Source organism: Frankliniella occidentalis, unplaced genomic scaffold (assembly GCF_000697945.3).
Source record: "Frankliniella occidentalis isolate FOCC.00 unplaced genomic scaffold, Focc_3.1 Scaffold26, whole genome shotgun sequence".
Classification (NCBI taxonomy): domain Eukaryota; kingdom Metazoa; phylum Arthropoda; class Insecta; order Thysanoptera; family Thripidae; genus Frankliniella; species Frankliniella occidentalis.
The window spans coordinates 1,451,064-1,469,206 of record NW_026267156.1 but is presented as its reverse complement, the minus strand read 5'-3'; the positions used below and the strand labels follow the sequence as shown (position 1 = coordinate 1,469,206).

Sequence of the window (18,143 nt, the reverse complement as noted above, 5' to 3'; positions counted from 1 at the left end):
CAATAAAATACATGTTACATGTTACTTCATATGGTATTACAATTGATTGAGCATAATAACAATATTATCACAGAAAAGAATATTTACTAAAATACAGGATGACATCAATCATGGAACTGAATACATTTTCAGTTTTAGATTTAAAGAGCTAGTCATGAAAACTAAGGTAGACATTGACATTATACCGTATATCAAAATGAGCCAAAACACCTGTTTTCATTTTCTTTGCATGTCTTCATATGAAAACGCCCTCTTCATTCATCAGCACTGAAATTAAAAGAAAAAATTAGAATAAAATATTATATTTTTGATAAAATGTCTTTTTTCTCTCTAGTCACAACATACACAACTAAATAAACTATAATTGGATGAATCATAAAAATAAATAGAGCACCCAGCAAGCTGTTTTCAAACTTTAGTTCAAATGCAAAAGCAACACAAATACAGGCAAACATGTAGGAAACACGTAATACCTTCTTCAAGAGAGGAGGTGAAAGCACCTCCTTACGCCTGATGACAATTCTCCTTCCAGACTGATCGAGACAAAGTAGCAGCAAGTGTAAAATAAATATTATTTTGTGCTACTCCAAGAAGGTAAGATTTGTCTAACAGAAGATAAGTTGTCTAATGACCTCTTATAATTTTCACTCTTTGTGAATCTTTAGTTAATGTATTTATTTTAAGAAGTAAGATATGAGTTAAAAAATCAATAAAAGAAAATACTAGTACCTGTCCATTTTCAAGGCTGGACTGACGTTCAGCATCCACTGATGAAGCATTCTGAGTGCATGTAAGACTGTGGGAGGGCCAGTGATTTTGCTGTAATAATAGATATTTATTTGTTATGATGAAAAATCAATTAATAATTGACAGAGTAAAGGTTAAGAAATGACAAACCTGACAGCGGTAGTCACAATATGATGTATTCCAGCAGCAATAAAACATAGCTTCTTTCTTACAAAAGGCACACCACTGTTTTTCCTTGGTAGCTTCTATAGCAGCATCCTTTTCCTTACGAGCATTTGCTAATGCAGTGTTAACTGCTAGTTGAGACTCCACTTTCATTCGATCTTTCACCTCAGATATAACTAGCTCTGAAAAAAGGAACAACATTTTTGTATAAACTGTAGCACTAAGACTTGTCAGTGTATGACAAGCAAATACTGTCACGCATACAAACCAGTATTATGGCGAAGTTCCTCTATTTCTTGTTGGTGTTGCCACTGCATGTGTTCTATATCTAATTGAAGACAACGGATTTGAGCTTCAAGACTCCCCTTATTTCCCATATCACTCAAACAGTCTTTAAGACAGCTCATAAAAACATCTGTCATCTAAGAAAATAAAAACAAGAAATCTATGAAATACTAAAATTAACTGCAGAAACCCAACATTTTATATTCTATGGCATGTAATACCTTGCTGGCCTGAGACTGCAGTTCACTAGAGAGTGGACCAACACCTGCAAAGACTTTGGAATTATTTCTGGAACTTGATGTTTGAGTTTGTGCACTAGACCCAGAGATGGCTTGTACAGAAGGAGGTTGTAAACTGCAGACTGATGCTATTGATAATGGCGGCATTTCTCTCAAGTTAGATGAAGATTTGGCAGGGATCTCTATTTTGGACTCCTTAGGGGCACCCACTGTAATTTGAGGAGATTTCTTCAGAATACTTCTGTCTTCTGGTGTTAGGTTTGACTGTTCAAGAGGTGTGACAGCTTTTGATGATAACGCTGGAGTGGGTGAAGATGTCACTAAAGTTGGTAAAGATCTCACACTAATTCTTTGAGTGAGTTTAGCAACATTCTCAGGTGTGGAGGAAGAGTCTGTTTTATTGGAGGCCAGGATGGAGCCGGCTCCTGCTCCACTGACAGGGGTTGAGAGAGGTGGTGCTAGCGGTATGGCTCTGGGTAAAATTCTACGCACGAAAGGTACACCTGTTGGAGACTGAGAAACTGTTACAAATGTCGACTTTACAGGAGATGGGCTTGAGTTCTGGGGCTTTGAAATGGCAATATTTCCTTGTACTACATATGTGCGACGTGCTGGTTGTTTTAAAACCTAAAAGAAAATAATACATTAAAAAAATTGAAATCAATATTATTTTAGAGAAAAGAGGCAGAATATTTTAATATTTTTTGGTACCTGTTCACTGTCACCACTAACATTTATAGATTTTATTTCCCCAGGAGAGGTAGCTTTCACCACTTTTAGGATACTTGTGGCACCATGTGCTAGGCGCTGTGCAGGTGTAGTTGCACTAAAACTAGTTATGATTTTAGGAGGACTTTCTTGTAGCCTCTTAGTACTTCCCGACTGAATTACTATGGTTTTGGCCTGGAATAATAATGGAAACAAAAAATACATGTAATTATGAAGAGAAAGAAAAAGAGAGTCATACACTAACTGCAAAAGTCCTTACTTTGGAATTTGGTAAACTCAGTGAAACCACATGAGGTGTAACACTGTTTTCACAGAGTGTTTTCACTTTATCAGTATTTAGTACAACCTGCTGGATGTCATTCTTGGCAGGGTTCTCTAAACAAACAGTTACATTTTTTGATAGCAAAGACTTCAATGCACTTAGTTGATTGTCAGTATCATTGTTTAACTGAGAGCTGTTTTCATTATCTGCAACCGTAAGGACGGAAGATTCGTCAGAATCAGAGATGGCAGCTTTTAAGCTGGAAAATGACTTTGTTGAAGCAAGCTTAGATTTCTTAGAAGAAGCAGTCTTTTTCACAGATGGATTAGCAGCTGGGTTGGAAACCACTATAGTTTTTCTAGCAGTTTTACGTTGAGTGGTGGATTTTCTTTTGGGCTTCACTTCCTCACTTTTGGTTACAGTAATTTGAGCAATATTAGAATTTTCCCCTGGATTTTTATCAGGAGTTGCTGTATTTGTTCCTATTTTTGACTCAGGATCAGATTCTGGTTCTTCTTTACATGAAGTAGCATCCAGAACTGATGATTGGGTAGTAGGCACAGCTGGAACATCAGAATTATTCTGTGCTTTATCCAAAGTTCCGGACTTTGCATGATCTGATAATGCTTCAGCAATTACTTTGTTAGTTGACAGATTAGAAAGTTTCTTGACATGAACAGAACTTGGGGCAGTATTTGTGGTAGAAGTAACACACTCTGTAGTCTGGGATTTTAACTTTTTCTCTTGAGTTGTGGGATTTGGTAACTCTGTCTCATCTTTGGAATTTTCTTCATCTCTTATCAATTTCAACTCAGAAACAATAACTTTCTTCACATTTTTGTTAAGCTGACTAAAATGATTTTGTGAATTTTGATCTACTTCTTCATCAGACACATTCTCAGTCTTAATGACTGTCCCATCATCCGGTAAGTTTGAGTTGGCTTCTGCTTTAGGTTTTGGTAGTATAAGTTTCTTAAGGATCACTTTTGGCTGATTGGTTAGGTTGAATGATTGCAAAAACTCATTCACAGGTTTGGCAGCGGCTGTTATATCTATTTTAATCGAGTTTACTTCAGATTTTGAACTTTCATCAGAGAGCACAGTCTGTTTAGCTGTCTTATCATCAGTCTTGTCTCCAGATGATGATGGATATCCATGAGTCTCCTTTGCTTTGTCATCTTCAGTGTCTTCATCTCCTTCAGGATCTTCAGGCTGAAAATTGTCATCACTCTTTTCCTTTGAAGTAACTTTAGTAATATCTTGATCCGATCGAGCAACCCAGAGTGCAATTTTTTCTTGAAGCCTATCCACAAGGCCAATTTTGCGAGCATCCTTTTTCTTCAGACGAAGTTCAGCAATACTAGTACGAGAAGCAGGTGTTTGTAAATTGCTAGTGCAATTTTGTTTAGGTACTTTAACATTCTCTTCAGAATTGCTGGTAGTGGAATCACTGGTGGTTATTGTACTGTTCTCATGTGCTGCTACAGGAGCAGGCTTGGAAGAGAGGACTCCAGTTTCTTTGCATTCTGGTTTGACCACTGTGTCTGAGGGCACCTGGTCTTTCTCCTTGGCACTTTTAAATGTTTTCTGAAAAATGTATCAAAGACAGTTAAAAAAAAAAACTTTGAAATTGGTATTTATTTTTTTTAAATGGTTAAGCAAAATAATATACATACTCCAAGACTTATCTGAGGAGAAGAACTATCGGCCTTCATCCGTTTTATGAGGGGTTCAGAAGATACTGAAGTCTTCAAGACCTCAAAATTATGGCGTTTCAGTGGGGATAGTTTTGAAGGTGCAGCTGATTTTGATTCATTTGGCTTATACTGGAAAATTTATAAGTCTTATTCAGTCATACAGTCATATTAATAAGAAACGTTTGAAAGCACTAACAAGGCAACTTAGGCAAGTGTAAATTCCTGATTGTGCCCAAACTTGGTATATTTTCTTCTTATCTATGTAGGTGACGAATGCCGACCAAATTCTTTCCTGAGTGTCACATGCCAAAACTCCCTATAAAAGCGTATAATTTCAAAAAATACAAATTTCTACTTTGGTCCAAATATTAAGTGATAGTCTGACAAACTGAGCGGTTTTGGGGGGATAGTTCCTCTACCACTTTTCGATTTGGGACCACCTTCCGTCATTTTTGGTCCAAATTCAATGCTTTTTCCATTATTTGCTCCCCTAAAGTACCCTAGAAATTGACACTCAGGAAAAAATTCTACTGGCATTCATCATCAACATAGATAAGAAACAAATACACCGAGTTTGGCCAAGATTGGGAATTTACACTTGCCTAAGTCCCCTTTAAGATTTAAATACAGTAGATGGAAAACTAAAACTATTCAAGAATGTTATAGTCAAATAGTTCTGGTACTTACCTCAGGTAACATAAATTTTAAATGACTTTCAAGATTCCTGGGAAGTACAGGTGATTTCAGAGGACTATATTGAAAGGTAGAAAATCTTTCTTTCAATAGCTGGATATGCAACTCTAGTTCCTGAAATATAAAATAGTATTTTAAAACCTTATCAGAAAGAGTAAATACTTACAAGAACATAATTTGAAGATGTACACAAATGTAAAAGATCAAACCCACCTCAATGCAGACATCTAGATTATTTTTGGGGTTCTTCTTCTTTAAGGATGCTTGAGTAGGTTGAATTTTACTGGGTGCATTAGGATTTGGATTTTCTTGACTATACAGATAACAATCTTTTGCTGGAACCCATGCTCTAGAATCACCAACAGTTTTATTTCATTATGACTTAAGGTTTAGTGGACATTGTTTTATTCTTTTTGAAATCAGAAATTTTAGCCTTACCTATCATGTGCACCAAAAAACCTGACATCTATGGCATCAGAATTGCATCGCATTGCTTTAGCTGGCCAATATGGAAATCCCTTTAATTTTGCCCAGACAAGAACATGTGGTTTTTGCTGAGAGAGATAAAGAAATAGATGGAGTCCATTAACAATACTGTAGAGTAGATATAGTGTAAGTATTCATAGAAGAGTTTCAGACACATACACAGACTTGAATAAACCAATTCTCATCGGCAGTATAAGCATAATTATAACAATCAGGGCAGTTTTCAATTTCTGACATTTCTTGCTTACATACTCTCAAAATATTTTTTGCTATAGACGTTAATTTTGAATTGACTGGAATAGAGATAAAACCATGAGAACAAAAAAGTGGTAGACAGATCAAAATACTGGATTCAAAATGACTCACTTACCAGAGTTAAAAACAATACAATTATGAACAATCCATGAAGCGTCAGCAACAAAAGCTTCAGTGGAACCATACATTTTTCTTTTTATGTTTTTCTCCAAAAGAGCCAAATACATAGGATTGACTATGTAATCATGGTAGGTAGGAAACTCTTCAGGATCCACTGGGCTCTCAAATACATTTGCCTTAATTTAAAAAAATAAAAAGGGAAAGAAAGGAAGTTTGTTATGAGAGTTCTAAAAAGTGGGAGTATTACAAAAATTTACATTAAAAAAACAAAACAAAGTAGTAAGTAGTCATTTCAAAAACTTACACCACTACAATATTTCATCCTCTCCACGGCAAACAAAAGTAAATTGCACAGCTGGTCAAGAGTCAGCATTTTAAGTGCTTTTGACCTGTAATATTTATAAAAAGAGGAGAAATATTTAACTACTGAGTAAAAATATCAGATTTATTGAGTAAATTATACTAACCTTGTTTCCTGATTTTCAGCTCTCAATATTGTTACACATTCAGGGCACATCCACTCTGAATCACAATTGTTTGACACTGGGCGGCGAAGACAATGGCCATGAAATGCTCGAGGACAAGTTGCACAGCTTAAATCAGGATCTTCTCGATGGCACAGCCAGCAAAATATGTCACTCAAACTCTAGAAAAGGAATTGTCATCATACTAGTCTAATATTTTGATGTGGGTAGAGAGATTAATTAACTAAATGGTGTACAAGCAGACTTACATCTTTGCCATCCAGGACTAATGCCTTTTTCTTCAATAAGGGTTCAATGGTATCTTTAACACTAGCCGGGCTAATATGAGAATGGTCATTATTCAAAGCTAATGGGATCTTCACTTTTTGGGCAGGACTATCCTCTCGTCGTCTTTTGCTTCCACTATTCTGAAGTCCACTCAATCGTCTTGGCTGAATACCCTCAAGCCCAGGAATATACAAAGGTGATGTATCGTTTTGAACATCATCATCTGCGACAATCTCTTGGTCACTTTCACAACTTGTGTCGTCCAAGGGTTGAGATGAGAGGGCATTATGTACTTTGTTCAGAAAACTTCTTTGTTTCGCAGCAAAAGTTGGGTCAATAGATGACCTTGTAGACCTTGTAGATTTGTTTAAGGTTGATGAAGGAGCATCAATGATTGACAAACTAGCAGGTGTATTTTTCATACTGCCAGTGAGTGGTTTTATCAACTTATGAATAGACTCATCACTTTTCCTGCAATCAAAACATCAAAAATTATAAATATTTATAGAAAATGAGTCAATTAGTTTAAGAAATACCCCAAAATTTACTTCATTTACAGGGCATTACTAGCCCAAAAATATTTTATTACCTCTTTGGAGCTACAACAGCAGGCACAAGTTTAGGAGGGCTCCGCAAGACATTTTCAGGATCCACTTCAGGTGCAATAACTGCAGATAGCAGGATTGGTGCTGAGGATGGATTTTCAGCATCCTTACAAGTAACAGTCCCATCAGTGTTTGCTGGCTCACATTGATCCTCCGGTTTTATCAATGGAATGTCAGGATCCTGAAGTGTTAGAGGTTCCTCAATTACTCTTTCTTCAGTAAATACCTCTTGCTCTATGGCTTCCATTTTGTCACGAAGTTAACTTAAGAGATCTGCAAAGAATTTTTCAGAAAATAACAATAAAGAAATTATACGCGAAAGTCATTAAGATTTTACCATTGGGGTTTGGGGGGAGGGGAGGGGGGTTACATCCCCTTCCACCTTGCAACAAGGTTATTGTAAGCATATAAAGTTGAGGGATAAGAGAAAACCAATAGTACCTTTTAAAGTATAAAGATCAAGACTTTTACTAGTGTTATAAGTCTATAATGACAAACAAATCAATAGATATTAAGAGCTGGTGTTAGCATTAATAACAATCACCCTAAGAGTGAACAGAGATCTAGCAGAGATTATTGCAGGCTCTCTATTGCAGGCCTGAAGTTACTTTTGTTCTTCTTTCTTACTTCCTATTAGATCCCCACCAACATGCTAGATTAGACCTGCTATCCACATGCACTTGGGCAAGAGATGATAATCGTTCAACGCTTAAACTAACTAATGAGCCCAGCTACTTAAAAAGTACAGTTTAAACTGCCTAGAAAAAATTGCGTTAGAAGCACACTGGCCAGCATATGGCATAATTAAGGGAGGGAGCAATGCAAATAGCAGATTGGCGCTACAATAATCAACGTAAAAAAAGTACAAATTTAAACTCTTCCATTTGACTTCATTTTTAAGAAAAATCTGCTTACACTGTTGTGACCTTAAAACCCTGACATGGAAGTTCACCTTAATAGATTGTTTTCATTATATGTTTAACATCTGAAACTTAAAACGCTACAAAAAAACAAAAAACAGGGAAGGGAGGCAAGTTTAAATAAACTTTACATATCAATTCAACTTCTTTCTAGGTTCAGTGAAATGCAACTGAGGGTATCCTACTTCCAGCAGCCGGTCTCTTGCTCATTGCATCACTTATAACCCACCCACTCCCAACTGTTTTAGGCCCGGCTATAAGGTGTGCCTAAGTATTTCATTTCAAATTTGTTAAGGATGACAAATTGATTTGATCATAGAAAGCTGCATTCATACACACCTGAGCGAAACCCTCAAGTAATACAACTTGCAACACCTAGATTTACAATTTGCATTGTATTCTTCGCCTTGATTCCATCTGCGACAACACCAGCAGTGTTCGTTCCTCCTGGAGTTCCAGGCGTGCTCTTCAGCTTCGGCGCGGCGTCTGTCCTGTCCCTTGTCTTCTGCTTCCACCACTCACAGCAGCGCGCGCCAAACCGAATCCACAAAGGACCCACCCCACCCCCACCCCTCGCTCTGCGGGTTGCCCTTCACGCCCCTGGAATTTTTTTTTAGGGGCTGGGCATTTTGATCTTCCCCAACATCAGCGCTACGTTTGTTTTCTTTTCATTGAGAGCGAAATGTTTAAGTGCCGGTCTAACGCACGTACGTGTACGTTTAACACGTTGGAAAACGCGCAGAGCTGGGTCTAACCACGTGTCTGTTCGATCGAGCAGTTGTTTCCAGGACTACCCCGAAAACAAGTGTCCTGATTTCATGCTGCACCACAAAATCTCAATCTACCGATTTCGAAAATCACTTTCCGTGTTTTGATTCGAACTCGTGATCAAAGTGAACGACTTTTCTCATACATTTGACGAAGGAAAAGAAAACATGTCGGATCAAAGGAAGAACCAATCAGATTCATGCACCCCGTCTACTTCCGGGCCACAGCTGCAAACATGATTATTTCCAGCACCTGCACTATTCCCAGGAGCCGGTGTTTAAACTTTTTGAAACATAAATTGCATGTACATTCTGGGCTGACAGCTTTGTTATTGTTTACAGTGATATTTCTTTTGTAAAAGAAATAAAAACGTTCAGTTGACAGCTTCATAAGTATTCTATTTTCAAACCAACACCAACTTATACTCACATCTACTTAAGTCATCCTCTATTCTTGAGCCACAATGGGAGTTAAGGACCTTTGGCAGGTCCTCGCTCCAGTATGTGAACGAAAATCGCTTTGGGAACTACAAGACAAGACCGTGGCAATTGACTTAAGTGGTTGGGTTGTCGACAGTCAAAATATAGTGGAGCATAGCGCACAGCCAAATATGCATCTCAGGTAGGAGTCGCATCACAATTAGTTGTGAAGCTCAGTGTACTTTTGTCAAGAGCTAAGCCAAGGTTTTATGAACAGAAACTTGTTTTTTCGTACGTCATGCCTGCTCCTTCTTGGGGCCCGTCCAGTCTTCGTCTTGGAAGGGGATGCCCCAGACCTGAAATTGAATGTTATGTCGCAAAGAAATGCTGCTCGAGGATTTTCTAAATCTTCCAAAAGTACTGGGAAGCGAACAAGATACAAGGGAATACAGAAGAAGGTATGCTATTATTTGCTTTTATGTTACAGCTACAGCAGAACAATATATTGTTGTAATTTATTATAAACATATTTTTTTTTTGCAGTGCCAGGAAATGCTTAAAGCTATGGGTGTCCAATGTATTCAAAGTGAAGGGGAGGCTGAGGCACTTTGTGCAGCATTAAATTCTAATGGGGTACTGTAGTTTCCTTTCCACTCAGTTGTTTGTTTACCTCTAATTTTTTTGATTCACAGTTTTTTTGTAATTTTTTTTCCAGCTGGTAGATGGTTGCATTAGCCAAGACAGTGATTGCTTTCTGTATGGTGGGCGAGCTGTTTACCGAAATTTTACTATTAGTGCTTCCTCAGGTGGAGGGGGTGCAGCTGGATTTAGCATTGACATGTACAGAATGGAACAAATTGAACAGCTTTTAGGACTGAGTCGCACTAAACTTGTAGGTTTATCTCTTCTGTGTGGCTGTGATTACAACCAGGGTGTTTCAGGAGTAGGGAAAGAGACAGCAGTTAAATTCCTCGCCACTTTGAATGATTCAGAGGTGTTCTCAAGGTATGAAATGCTGCCAAAAGTGTTCATATTTTCATTCCTACCATCCCCTACTGACTGCACACATTATCTAACTTTTTGTTGATTAGGTTTTTCAAATGGAAGAATGATCCCGTTTATGAACAGCTGGAACGGGAGCACTCGTTAGGGATATGTGATCGTTGTGGACATTTGGGTAAAAAAACAGTTCACAATAAAAATGGATGTGAGTCTTGTGGAACAACTAAAAGTTGTCTCTTGAGAACACACTCAGACACAAATAAAAATGTGTAAGTATGAGATGAGTCCTAAAAACACTATGAGAAGCTTGGTGTAATTTCTTTTACCTTAAATGTTACTGCAATTTTAGGGAGTGTAAAAAGATGTTAACAAATGAGTTAAATATAAGAAGAAAGGCTCTTCAGGATACAAACTTTCCATCTCAGGAGGTGATAGATGAATTTATGAGTACCATCCAAACTCCACAACGGCTTCCAGCTGATTGGTCTCAACCAAACCTAATTGGCTTTATGGTCAGTTCCCAGAAGAATAACTTTCTACTTAAATATTCATAACTATATTTTCTTTTTTGAATTTTGTACTTTAAATTTACAGAAATTAGCTGAGAAGCACATGAATTGGGATGAATGTTACTCCCTGGAGAAGTTTCTACCCTTGCTTACTCGTTGGCTGATTTTACAAAATAAGAATACAGCTAAATGTCCAATCTTCCCTGAAGCTATTATAAAAACGAGAGTGCTGAAAGGTGTTGCTAGTTATGAAGTGAGATGGGGAGATAGGGAAGGGTTATTTGAAACACTTGTAAATGAGGAGGATTCTAATATCTGTATGACAATTGAGCCAAGAGATTTAGTTGATCAAGCATTCCCAGAGCTTGTGAAAGAATTCAATGATAAAGAGGCTGCAAAAAAGGCTGCAAAATTGAAAGGTAATGACTACTGTAGTTCAACTATAAATTTGTAGGTATACTATATTTTGTTTGTATTTGCCTATATTTTGAATCGCACTTCTCTCCTGTTTACAGGTAAATCAAAAGTAGGCAGGAGTAATAAGCAGAGGGTCACTGCTGTCAAGTCTGTTTGTACTGATTGTGGAAAAGAATTGCCTGGGAAGAATCAACGCTGTATGTGTCACTTTGTAACAAAATCATCAGACAAGAGAGAAGATCAGGCACCACCAAGCACCCTTGAAGATCTTTTAGATAAATTGACACTCAATTCTGAAGCTCATTCAAAGCATAAAAAGGGGAAGGAAGAAAAAGAACAGTCCAAAGCAAAGCCAAAATCCAAAGTGATGGAGAATACTGAGAAGTTAAAAAGATTATTGGGCTATGATGAGAGTAACTTAGCTGAGAATGTGCATAGTGTAGAGAAAACAAAGAATGCTGCAGACCCTATTTCATTAACTGCATCATTAAATACAGTGAAGCAATCAGAAAAATTATCCTATGAAAATCTTCTGGGAGATGAAGATTGGTCTATTTCTGATTTTGTTAAGGAGGAAGAAGAAGAATGTGACCTCTCTGATATTGTACAGACCATCACTGGAAAGCGTAATGATTTAACTGAAACCAAGAAGTTGGGATTATCTTCTACAGCAATCCAACATCACATTGGCACTGACCATTCATCTTCTCCTGGACAGAGTTCAATTTGTAGTTCAGACTCTCCTCTGCTTCCAAAATTCGGCGAAGAGGATCCCTTTGATGGAGAAACAATCTACACACCGCTTATAGATAGAGTGAGGAAACTGCAAATTAATAAAAATGAGAAACACACTAGTGCAGCTACTTCTTTGAAACTCCGACGCTTTTCTGAATCTTTTGATGCATTCTGTATTGGTGAGAATGCTACATCATCCCCAATAGCAAATTCGAGCAGTAATATTGCCGAACCAAGTTTGTCGGAGTCAAACACACCAGTTCATTTGACATTTGGTTTGGGTATTACAAATCTTCTAGAAGATTCCAAATAGCCATGTCAATTTTGCCTTGAAGCTGAATGCAATGATTAATTAAGAATTGATTAATGTGTATTGTATAATATGTTCAGGGTCAAAGCCTTTGAAAAATAAAACTGATGTATGGTACAGGATACTTTAATGTTACATAAATAAAATTACCTTGGAACAAGTATACAGTACACACCAAATACTAGACCAGATGAGGATTTACTATATGTACAAGGAAAGATGACAAATCATAAAATGAGAAAAGTTAAGATGCAAGATGTAACTTAGAGCCACATCAATACATGCTTTCTAAAATATAGTGCAAACGATTGCAATGTCATTCGTCAAATTCACAGATATTAACATGCAAGTTGATACTCCACTTGGAGTAACTTAAAATTAAAAGTTCATTTGTCCAATCAATACAGCTAAAATTCTAATAAGTTTTCATACTGGAGAAATAAGATTAGCTGCATACACAATTGTCATGATCACAATGTTAAGTTGATGATTCAAAATTTTCACTTCTTTCTCTTTTTGATTTTGGGGTCTGGTGTTGAGTTAGCAGAACTAGGCCCCATAGAATCTCCCTTTCGTTTCTGATTTTGTTTGGCCGCATTTGGAGTTCCACTGTTAGCATTTGGTGTTGCGGGCGCAGGTGTTGCAGAACTAGACTGACTGGTGCTGTTCTGGCTAGGGGTACTACTGCCTGCAGTACTGCCTTTGGGTCTGCCTCTTTTCTTCTCTTGCCTTTCTTTTTCTTCAAGCTCTTGGTTTTCCCTTTCAATTAGTGTGATAAGTGTGTTGCATCTCCTTTGCAATTCCATTGCTGTACGTGACTTGATAAACCAATCAAAACGGAACTGAGGAGCAGATCTGAAAAATCAAAGGGAAAAAAAGTTAAGAGATTAAAAAGCTTTGGGTTATGTTATTAGTCTGTTTCAAACAATATTGTATGCTTCACTAACCTAACTGCTGCTCTTAATTCTTCATAAACATTCTCCTTATCAAAACCCAACTTGTGAAGCATGCATACAAGGAAGCGGTCTTCCTCTTCAGTATAGTTCTTTCCCTTGTTTGTACCATATGATATGCGCAACTGATGGAATGGTGCGCGATACCGAGCCATCTGCAAGAAGAACAATGATAGATTGGTAAAAATCAATCATAGGAGGTCCTGAAAATAATAATAAACGAAATGGGAAAAGTTTGTTACCTTAGCATCAAGTGCTTTTTTGATTCCAGCTCGGCGCTGAATTTTGGCCTCTCCTCTTTCAATCTGTCCCATTATCCTGTCAATATCCTGCAGTTCATGACAACGTTCCCAAAACACAGTGCTATATTCCATTACTTCTTCAGGAGTTTTTCCCTCAACATCGCGAGCTATGTTCTCAATGTCATCTCTACCATACTTCTCATTAGCTTTAATAAACTGGTTGAAATCTCTCTTAGTCCAATTGGTAAAGCCTTGCATAAGTAATGATTCCTTTTCGTTAAGCTGTGGTAAATGAAACATAATTGTAGTAAAATAGGATATAAACAAACAGTCGTTGTACAGTGTATGAAATAATACAAACCTCCTCTTCAGAGAGTAGTTGAGCCTCATCAATTTTCCTCTGTTCCTCTTTCTGCACACGAGCTGCTTCTGGACCAAGCTCAGGATTTTTGGGAACCTTATAACCTAGAGTTTGACGGAAATAATAAATTTCTTGATCAAGCAGTTCAAACAATCTAGGAGGGAAAAATTGGAAATCTTGAACAATTGGTTGTTTGGGTGGTCTTGGTGCCTTAGGTGCTTTTGGCTCAGATACCCGGAGAGCTTCTCTGAAGTAGGCATCCACTGCATAGTTTGCTTTCCTTTCTCTCTTAGGAGGTTCAATCCAATTGCCAACGCCAAGAATTTTCTGCTTGTCCCTGTAATCTTCTCCTTCAAATTTGTATACTGAGTCAGTGGGTGTATCAACTGTGAAGTTACGAAGAGATGATTCACCCATTTCAGACAGTTTTTTGTTTAGCTCTTGAGTTTTGTTTTCTCCTTTTTCCAGAATGGTGTCAATATCTTCGTCTGTGATGGCAGATTCCTTTGATGCAAATACTTCATTGGCACCATGCCGAATCATATTCAGCATTTCATCTTTGTTCAGTGCACCGGCTTTGTTATCAACAAGCCGACCCTGCTGTATGACAAGCTTGTCAAGACGTAGTTTGACCTCAGCTCTTTCAACAATCTTTTCTTCCACAGTATTCTCAGTAATCATTCTGAAAACACGAACTTGCTTTTTCTGACCAATACGATGAGCTCTGTCCATAGCTTGTAAATCCATCTGAGGATTCCAATCAGAATCATAAATGACAACAACATCAGCAGTAGCCAAATTGATACCAAGACCACCTGCACGTGTAGACAACATGAAGACAAATTTCTTGCTGTTGGGCTCATTGTACTCGTTGATTTGCCTTTGTCTGTCTTCATGTGGAGTGTTACCATCCAAACGGCAGTAATTGTAACATCTCCAATGGCAGTAATCTTCTAAAATATCTAACATACGGGTCATTTGAGAGAAAATAAGAACACGAGATCCTTGCTCTTGAAGTTTTGGGAGCAGCTTATCCAAGATCACCATTTTGCCACAATTATAAACCAAATGCTCATCAGTTGTATAAGGAGGACCTGGTTCAGCACCATCAAAAAGATATGGGTGATTGGAGCATTTCCTCAACTGCATCAAAATGTTTTGCAAACGCATTTTTTCAATTTTTCCGGCACCATTAACAACATCAATGTCTTTCATTAGCACTTTGGTGTACCACTCTCTTTGCATTTTACTCAAACCAACATAAATTTTAACTTCCTTCTTTGGTTTGAGTCTTTTCTCCACATCTGATTTCAAACGACGGAGTAGGAAGGGGCGAAGAACAGCATGCAAACGTTCAACAAGAGAATTGTCTCCCAAGAAACTATTGGTATTAAACCAAGAGTCAAAATCTTCAGATGAATTAAATACATCAGGCAACAAAAAGTTCAAGAGAGACCAAAGTTCATGAAGATTATTTTGAAGAGGTGTTCCGGTAAGTAGCAATCTGTTAGTTGTTTTGAACTCTCGTACAATTTCAGAGAGCTTTGACTTTTCATTCTTGATTCTGTGGGCTTCATCAATCACCATATACCTCCAATTGAATTTCTTGAACACACCTTTCTCTCTGATTACCATTTCATAAGAGGTAATGCAAACATCCCATTCTCCAGGCATAAGTGTCTCGCGGATAAATGTGTTCTATTTGTAGAACAAAAAAAAAAAGGGTGTTAAGACTAATGAACTTTAAAGTTGAAATACTGGTAGAAAAATGGAGATTCTTTTCTTACCCTCTGATCCTGGTCACCGATCAAGCAAACTGCTCTTAAAGTTGGACACCATTTGTTAAACTCATTCATCCAGTTTTGAAGAGTTGATTTGGGAACAATGACCAAATGGGGTCCATGAATATTACGGAAGTGTTTCATGTACCTGGAATAGGGAATGAAATGCAAGGTATAAAATGAGTCAACATTACCTCGCACATTACTGAAAATGAAACCCACTGGGGTGCCATAAAATGATACAATTGACACTTACCCTAAAAGTGAAATAGTCTGCAAAGTTTTACCCAGACCCATTTCATCGGCCAAAATACCATTGATACCATTTTCATACAGGGAGATCATCCAATTCAGACCACGGACTTGATAATCACGAAGTTCACCAGACTTAATGTAAAATGGAGAGGCATCAAATCTAGTAACTATTTTGGCATTGGCATTGGATTCTGCAAGAAGCTCTTCATCTTCCTCCTGTTCTGTTTTACGGTGCCGGTGGCTAAAAATAATAGTGTGTAAGTCAGTTACCATTGACATCAAAACTAAAGACAAACCTCTGGTATCTGATAATACTTACTCAGCAGGGTCTTCCTCTTTTTCTTTAGGTTTATCGGGTTTGTCCACAATTTTCTTGGGTCGCCCAGGTTTTAGCTTAACAGGACTGCCTGGTGCCTTTTCTTTGGAAGAATTTGACATAAAGTGGGAAAAAATTTCTGTTTGCTTGAGAAGGAAATCAAAACGCTTGCTGCGATCAGTTTCCTAAAATAAAATAATGAACAGTAAGCAAAATAAGAAAAATATATAAAACACCAAACTCATAAAGTCTGCATTGACAATCCAAAAGAACGTACAACTTTGCTCTCATACTCTTCACCCTTCCCCTTTTTAGGGGCTGCTTCTTCAGCGGAGGAGGCATTCTGTAACGAAAGAAGCTGATTAGCAAAGGCCATAACCACATTCTGAAAAAGAAAAAAAACAATTATTTGAAAAGTAGGATATGATCTGAAATATAGCAACTTATATTGATGAATAAACAACATAACTACCCCAAGAACGTCAGAAAATGTTGACAACACAACTCATCAATGACGAAAATTAAATAACAGCAAGTTTGTCTTCGCTTTGAATACGAAAACAGAACCAATTTTCTAAATCTGACAGCAAATGAGCAGATGAGCCGATGAGGTTAGGATTGTCGTATTCAACACCAAACCCCAATACGTCTAGCCAATGCTTACAAGCGTGATGTTAATGTGACTTTCACGAAAATGAAAGTGCGAATTCAAGTAAATTGGTACAAAGATACGCTACCCGTAAATATTTCAGGTTATTGAATGTAAAACATCAAGCGACAGTCAAACAAAGAGGAATGCTTTGAAGACTACAACTGGAATACATATTTCAACTTACCGAATTTTCTCCTGTATCTCCTGTGTCCATTGCTTCATCCGATTTAGACATCTTTGGCAACTATAACAACTTCGAATACTGAAAAATTGGGCAATACGCCGGTAGCACACAACGACTCCGAACCAAACAACGTCGAAAATGGCGTTTGGCGCGGGTGGCGCGGGTTCCAAGCTCAACCGGCCGCGATGCGATGGAGAAGGGGGGGGGGGGGGGGGGGGGGGGGGGGGACCCGCACCGGCGGGGGGGGGGGGGGGGGGGGGGGGGGGGGGGAGAGAGAGGAGGGGATTAGAAAGGTGGGGGGAGGGAGGTGAGTGGATGTGAGAGGTGGAGGAAGGTGGAGGAGGTAAGACATGAGTTGGTCATCGTGTTTTAAGAAAGGGAATGGACGAGCCAAGGCGACTGTGAGGTCTAAGGCATTTATAAATTTCAAGTTCGTTGTCATTTTATGGGTTACATGATGCGTTTTCTTTTCAACGCCAACCTTAATCGTGGCCATAAGATCTTGTCCAGATATCACAAGAAAGATGAAATATTATTTCATACCCTACATCAGCAAATATAATGTTTTGCCACACTCGTTAAAACTACGCCTCGCGCCTTAGAGGGCCGCCCTTCTTCAAGCGTCTTGCAAATGCCCTGTTCCTTTCGCGGCTTTTTCGCGCCTTCGCGCGCTCTGAACACAGCCTTCCACTTCCACAAAACACAATTCTCGTGGTATGTGCATTGCCAACTACTGAAAGCGGTAATCCCTACGTGAGCTGGGATTCACAAAATGCAAATATTCTAGAACAAATAAAGAACATATAAAATTCCATTAACATATTTAACGTTCATTTTAGAATGCACAAACAAAAAAAATATGCGAAACTCGTTTTGAAAATTTTCATTTTTGAAATGTTGTCGAGGCCGGAGATCACATGGTCGAAAGAGGGGAGGGAAGCAAAACGCGCCAAACGCTGAAAAACGTTGCTCCGTTCTTTTCAATCAGGAATGGGGATTCGTCGAAATACAGGCAAATAGCCATGGGCCTCAAAAACGGCGAGCGAAATGATTTTATTGATCGCTATGAGGTGCGAAATGAGATAGCAGAAGCAATGGGGCACTGAATGCATGCATCGTGACTTTTAATGAGCAAGCCCCGACATGATGTGTGTAGTTATCGGTAATGTGCCCAAATTGTAGCCTTTTCGCATTAATTAAGAACTCGTGACCACCATCTATAACTGCCCCCGGCCCCGGGCACTGTGAAGTTGCATCCACTGGGCCCCTGACCCCTGCGACCCC

At 38.3% G+C, this 18,143-nt stretch overlaps 3 protein-coding genes across 6 annotated transcripts; 1 reads left to right on the top strand and 2 right to left on the bottom strand.

Moving 5' to 3' along the window:
* Window positions 1–6: 6 nt before the first annotated feature.
* Window positions 7–8,456, bottom strand: LOC113203065 (protein kinase C-binding protein 1). Of its 4 annotated transcripts, none has more exons than XM_026417546.2 (19): window positions 8,295–8,456; window positions 7,020–7,308; window positions 6,412–6,901; window positions 6,146–6,324; window positions 5,983–6,067; window positions 5,674–5,854; window positions 5,463–5,596; window positions 5,256–5,371; window positions 5,031–5,166; window positions 4,812–4,931; window positions 4,104–4,253; window positions 2,425–4,014; window positions 2,148–2,339; window positions 1,419–2,063; window positions 1,181–1,334; window positions 898–1,094; window positions 730–819; window positions 474–533; window positions 7–267 (listed from the first exon to the last, which is right to left on the bottom strand). In XM_026417546.2, the coding sequence occupies exons 2-19, from the start codon at window positions 7,280–7,282 to the stop codon at window positions 262–264; spliced, it is 4,788 nt and encodes a 1,595-aa protein (XP_026273331.1). In that variant the 5' UTR covers window positions 7,283–7,308; window positions 8,295–8,456; the 3' UTR covers window positions 7–261. The 4 variants fall into 4 exon arrangements, with proteins under 4 accessions (XP_026273331.1, XP_052121285.1, XP_026273332.1 ...); XM_052265325.1 differs by lacking the exon at window positions 8,295–8,456 and adding an exon at window positions 7,951–7,971; XM_026417547.2 differs by lacking the exon at window positions 8,295–8,456 and adding an exon at window positions 7,477–7,739.
* Window positions 8,457–8,546: 90 nt separating this feature from the next.
* On the top strand, window positions 8,547–12,239 carry LOC113203043 (flap endonuclease GEN). Its single transcript, XM_026417523.2, has 8 exons — window positions 8,547–9,344; window positions 9,420–9,600; window positions 9,686–9,775; window positions 9,858–10,147; window positions 10,234–10,413; window positions 10,494–10,656; window positions 10,739–11,072; window positions 11,169–12,239. Exons 1-8 carry the CDS (start codon window positions 9,187–9,189, stop codon window positions 12,116–12,118), a joined length of 2,346 nt encoding a protein of 781 aa, XP_026273308.1. The 5' UTR covers window positions 8,547–9,186; the 3' UTR covers window positions 12,119–12,239.
* LOC113203042 (chromatin-remodeling complex ATPase chain Iswi) lies at window positions 12,226–17,029 on the bottom strand. Its single transcript, XM_026417522.2, has 9 exons — window positions 16,860–17,029; window positions 16,301–16,366; window positions 16,027–16,208; window positions 15,709–15,948; window positions 15,459–15,600; window positions 13,672–15,369; window positions 13,311–13,592; window positions 13,063–13,223; window positions 12,226–12,970 (listed from the first exon to the last, which is right to left on the bottom strand). Exons 1-9 carry the CDS (start codon window positions 16,908–16,910, stop codon window positions 12,616–12,618), a joined length of 3,177 nt encoding a protein of 1,058 aa, XP_026273307.1. The 5' UTR covers window positions 16,911–17,029; the 3' UTR covers window positions 12,226–12,615.
* Between the last annotated feature and the right edge of the window lie 1,114 nt (window positions 17,030–18,143).

Bases quoted from the DNA above. Each gene is read 5' to 3' on its own strand.
- LOC113203042 (XM_026417522.2), bottom strand. From the start codon at position 16,910: ATGTCTAAATCGGATGAAGCAATGGACACAGGAGATACAGGAGAAAAT. The intron at 15,949-16,026 runs GTAAGTATTATC...TATTATTTTTAG, and splicing joins AAAGAGGAAGACCCTGCTGA to CCACCGGCACCGTAAAACAG. The intron at 13,224-13,310 runs GTAACAAACTTT...TTCTTCTTGCAG, and splicing joins AAAAAGCACTTGATGCTAAG to ATGGCTCGGTATCGCGCACC.
- LOC113203065 (XM_026417546.2), bottom strand. From the start codon at position 7,282: ATGGAAGCCATAGAGCAAGAGGTATTTACTGAAGAAAGAGTAATTGAG. The intron at 2,064-2,147 runs GTACCAAAAAAT...ATTTTCTTTTAG, and splicing joins TTAGTGGTGACAGTGAACAG to GTTTTAAAACAACCAGCACG. The intron at 1,095-1,180 runs GTTTGTATGCGT...TCCTTTTTTCAG, and splicing joins GGAACTTCGCCATAATACTG to AGCTAGTTATATCTGAGGTG.
- LOC113203043 (XM_026417523.2), top strand. From the start codon at position 9,187: ATGGGAGTTAAGGACCTTTGGCAGGTCCTCGCTCCAGTATGTGAACGA. The intron at 10,414-10,493 runs GTAAGTATGAGA...CTGCAATTTTAG, and splicing joins TCAGACACAAATAAAAATGT to GGAGTGTAAAAAGATGTTAA. The intron at 11,073-11,168 runs GTAATGACTACT...TCCTGTTTACAG, and splicing joins AAAGGCTGCAAAATTGAAAG to GTAAATCAAAAGTAGGCAGG.